Genomic DNA, 4,793 nt, shown 5'->3' with positions numbered 1-4,793 from the left:
GCTCAAATTCATAAGAAATGCTAATTTTGCAAAAAAAATAAAAAGGAAAGGTGAAAGTGTATATTTAAAATAAAAATTAAGCAACATCAGTTCATTTCACCAATGGAATTTTAGATATTTTGGTAAAAGAAAAAAAAAAGAAGGAATTTTAGATATCTGTAATTTTTAAAACAGAAAATTCAAAAAATAAAATATATAACAGATCTAACTTTTCAATTGCTTTTCAACTTTCCTTAAAATCTTTTTAACAAAAATGCTTACATACAAAATTACATACAGAGTTACAATCTCTCCCTTCCTCTATATACCAATCTAGAACCTGAATTTCCATCTCTTTTGGCTTTTCTTTTTTTTTTTTTAACTAAAAACTAAGAACTTTGAAATTAAAAAATTTGAAAAGAGAAAGAAGAAGAATTATGAGCATGAACAAGGAAGGATGATCCCATCCCAATCCCAATCCAATCCATCAGAATGGAACGACCTCACTGCAGATGAAATCATCGGAAATCCCCGAGGAATCCTCAGGCCATGAGTCCCGAAGCAACTTTAGCAACATCTGCGCCTTCCTCTTCGCTCTGTCCGTACAATCACTCTGCACCAGCAACAACAGCTGCGTTAATATCCCCGCGCTCACCGCCTCCCTTTGGCTCTGCTCCGACGCCGTGCATAGCGCCAGCAGAGCTCCCGCCGCGTATTCTGTTGCCCTGTCTGATATTTTCAATATTGTCTTCACCAGTAACGGCACGGTCAGCGCGTGCCCCGCAAATGCCTCGCACCCAGCTGGCACTCTGCACAGCAACTCTATGGTAGCTAGCGCTCTCTCCGCGTCGCATTTGTCAAAATCCGCCAGTCTATCTATTAGAATATCCGCCGCTCCGGCGGCTACAGCCTTGTGCCTGGTCTGTTTCGCGAGGCACAAGGCGAATAGAGCTTTTATTCCAATCTTGAGTGCGCGAGGATAAGAGATAGGGTTCTTTAACATTTCAATTACTGCTTCAAAGATTTCGTCTACGTTGCTGATTTGAGCTCGAAGATCTGAGGATTTTGTACCGGCAACTACGATTTCAATGAGTGCAGCCGAGTTGACTCGGACTTCTATTGAGGAATTAAACAAGAGATTGGCTAAGTAGATTATTCTCTCCGAGTCTGAAGCTATGCACACACACTCTGACTCGGTGAGCGGAAACATGACCAGAAGCGCCAGTGCCTCGTGGCTCAAATCCGACGAATTAGAATCCGCAGCGTTCTCAAAAAGAAGGTTAACGAATACTTCTCGTGCATTATGAGAAGAAATAACGGACTTGTTCTTATCCGAGTCACGAGCGAGTCCTCTGAGGCGACGAAGGGCAGAGAGGCGAGACTGATATGGATTAGACTCGGACGCAGCTTGGTTCAACAAAGACCTCACCAAACTGGGCTCCGCCGGCTGTTTGGGCGTGGGGATGCGTTCAATACCAAAAGCACGGTTGGCCACACACCAATCCTGGATTAACCGGCGAAGGGTATGGTTAGGAATGAGAGTGAAATCGGTGAGAGGAGACCGAGTGACCGGACAAGTAGTGTTACCGGTAGCAACCCAAGACTCAATACTGGAGCGGTCGTAGGTCTGACCGGTACAAACGGTGACAGGGTCACGCATGAGCTCAAGCGAGATCGGACACCTGAAATGGTAAGGTACCTGAACACTTAAATCAAGAGGCTCTAAACTTCCAGGCATACTTTCTGAACCAAAACAACTATTATTCCAAACAAAGAAGAAGAAGAAGAATTAATGAAGGGGCTAAGTACTGAAGGGAAAGCAGAGAAGTCTGCAAATTCTCTTTGAGATTTTGTAAGGCTAAGGGGATTTGGATTTCTCTTATATGAGATGGAACAGAGCAGAAAGAGATGTACCCAACAGCAGAGGCTATAAGAGATGGGGGGTGTGGGTGGTGGTGGTGGTGGTGGGGAAGTGGGGGCTCGCTGGCCTTATCTGACTCTTGGCCACACGTGTGGTGGCAATTTCCTACATGGAACCAACCTTAGTTGGATATGAGCGTGCGTGTGAATGTGTGTATGAGAGAGAGAGAGAGAGAGAGAGAGAGAGAGAGAGAGGAAGAAGAAGAAAAGGGGTTGGTCAAATGAAAATGTGCGACCAAGCGGGTCCCACTATTTCAGCCCTAAAATCTAACTCCTGTTTACATCAATGGAGGTAATGTGTGACCAATTGTTTAATTTATTACTGTTTTGAGATTTTGATTGATCATCATTAATAATAGGGAACCGAATGGAAGAGTTTGTTTAATTTTTCAGTTTGGTCCCTTAGGTTTCTTGTATTTGTGCCTTTCCACAATTTTTTTGTTAATTGGTTTTAAAATTCTTAATGGATAGAAATCATCAAATTTTGAATGTAAATATATTGACCACTTTATTACTGATCCAATAAGAGATTATCGAGTCCTCTTAACATAGGAGATTATATTTATAAATATATGTGCAATTTTTATAAATTAATATATGAGGTAATTTTAAATTTATCTAAAAATATTTTTTTACAACTAACTCAAATAAGAATCTCTATAGTCTTGAAGATATTATGGGTTTTCCACCTTTCAAGGGAGGTCTAATTTTATTTAAGTTTTTGCAGCCTAGTCCTTTGAATTTGCTATATTTAATTGAACAAGGAGACGTCCAAAATTTTCTTATTATGGAGATGAACAGGAACTCATTACTTTGTTAATGTGATAACTTTGTGTGGACATTGATGGCATTGGCAACAAAATTATGTTAATACATACACTTTACAGTCTGGTGGTGTGTCAAATCTTAGCTTTGAATTGGAAAGCAAAAAATGCAACAAATAGTAACCTCCTCCTCTTCCCTTCACAATCACATCTCCAAAGTTTTTCCCCTTTAATTGCTTTTACACATCCAAAAAGCCTATCAAAAAGTTTTTTTTTCCTTTTTACTGTATTGAATCATGGTATGTCATTGTAAAAGATTTTTTAATTTCATATAACACAAAATAAAAGATCATAAATTTTTTACTTTTTTTTATAATAATTAATTTCGATTAGGGTTTAAATTTGCGATATTTTAATTTGGTGAAGATTTCAATATTAATAAATTAAAATCAGTTGATACAAATAAAAGTAGGTGATATAGTTAAAAAATAAACTTTATTTATTTTCCTAGAATACTCTAAACTTATACCACTAAATTGTTCCAAGTAATAGAAAATTTTATTAATTATAAAAATAACATAATAATTAATTTAAATCTCAAAAATACATTTACACATTAGTAGATTTCATGATTGGTTGGAGTTATAGATTGAATCTAGGGAAAATTAAAAAATATATATAGTAATTAAGAAAATTTGAGAAGATGACAAGAATATCTCATGCAATAGTTGATCAACCTTAAGTGATTAAATGAAGGAGATGATAATTGATAGGCAAAGCCATCCTAAATAAAGGATGTTGAATTCAATTATTATGGTCAAAGACAAGAGGCCATCACCATGGGACAAATCCATTGCAATCACGTTGGTTGGAGGGACAAAGCTTTCATGCAAGCTAAGCGGAGGGTGGCCCTATAAATTTTTTTTCTTTCTTTCTTTCTTTTCTTTTTACATTTTTCAATCCATAATTCCTACTAATTTTATGTATATTTCTATTAATCCTCCTTCTTAATGAGTTCTCTCAAATATCTTTTATGTCATATGTAGTTTAAATGGTTTAAAAAATCTAAAATTTTGTAATTCTTTTTTATTTTATTCGGATTTTTTTAATTTTTTTAATTTAATTGTTAAATATATTAGGATCAATTTTTAGATCATTAACGTTAATCAATTGTATTAATTTTTTTTTATTATGTGCATCCATAATCAATTATTATATTTAAAAATTACCTCTTAAATATTAATTATGAAAATTGAATATTCAAAAAGAAATTCAATACTTCATTTTGTAAATACAAATTGTATATTAAAACAAATTATTTTTTTACTGATCATAAAATTGAAACATATTTAGGATAAAAAAAATTAAGAAATATATTTTACAATCATTTGAGTAAACCATTGTGATTTGGAATTTGTTTGGGTTTATTCGTTGGTTGATGTAGCTAATAACTTTATAATTATTATGTAGTTACCAGTTAGTTATAGTTAGTTGTGGCTAATAATCATTAATCATTTGTTAAAATTTTGATAGTTATTCGTTTGCGAATTGAATAAACTAAATATTGAAATTTTGGTATTTATAAAAATTAAATTAAATTGATTTAAATCGAATTAAACTCATTCAGTTTGATTGAATTTAATCAGTTTAAATTTTTAATAAATTTTTTATTTTTTATATTTTTTTAATATTTTAAAATTTAATTAAAATATTTTAATCTTCATATGATCTAATCTCTTTATATTATTGAAAATAATATATTATTATCATTAATAGATTCAATTCAGTTTTTTTTTTAATTTTTTTCTAATCAAAACCAAATCGAATCGAAATAATTAAAATTTTTAAAATTAAAAACCGAATCGAATCAAAATGATAAAAAATCAAATTAAAATTTTAAATTAATTCAGTTTGGTCAATTTTTTCAATTTGAATGATCATTTTAATTATCAAAAGAATATAATTTATTTTTTTATCATCAATTTTTTATTTATTTAATGTAAATAAAAAATCATTAAAAAGTACATGTAAATTCGAAAATGTTTTTATTCAATAAAATTTCGTTATAAAAATCATAATTATTTCAACCATTATACCTAATGATTAAAAATAAATTATTATATATAAAAA

General features: G+C 32.3%; 1 protein-coding gene across 1 annotated transcript; it reads right to left on the bottom strand.

Moving 5' to 3' along the window:
• Positions 1-205: 205 nt before the first annotated feature.
• LOC110619513 (U-box domain-containing protein 26) lies at positions 206-1,956 on the bottom strand. The gene has a single exon (XM_021763016.2). The coding sequence runs from the start codon at positions 1,715-1,717 to the stop codon at positions 467-469; it is 1,251 nt and encodes a 416-aa protein (XP_021618708.1). The 5' UTR covers positions 1,718-1,956; the 3' UTR covers positions 206-466.
• Positions 1,957-4,793: the final 2,837 nt, after the last annotated feature.

This window comes from Manihot esculenta, chromosome 7 (genome assembly GCF_001659605.2).
Source record: "Manihot esculenta cultivar AM560-2 chromosome 7, M.esculenta_v8, whole genome shotgun sequence".
Lineage (NCBI taxonomy): Eukaryota > Viridiplantae > Streptophyta > Magnoliopsida > Malpighiales > Euphorbiaceae > Manihot > Manihot esculenta.
This window is presented reverse-complemented; position numbering and strand designations above follow the sequence as displayed.

Excerpts from the sequence above, each read along its gene's own strand:
- LOC110619513 (XM_021763016.2), bottom strand. The coding sequence starts at position 1,717 with ATGCCTGGAAGTTTAGAGCCTCTTGATTTAAGTGTTCAGGTACCTTAC.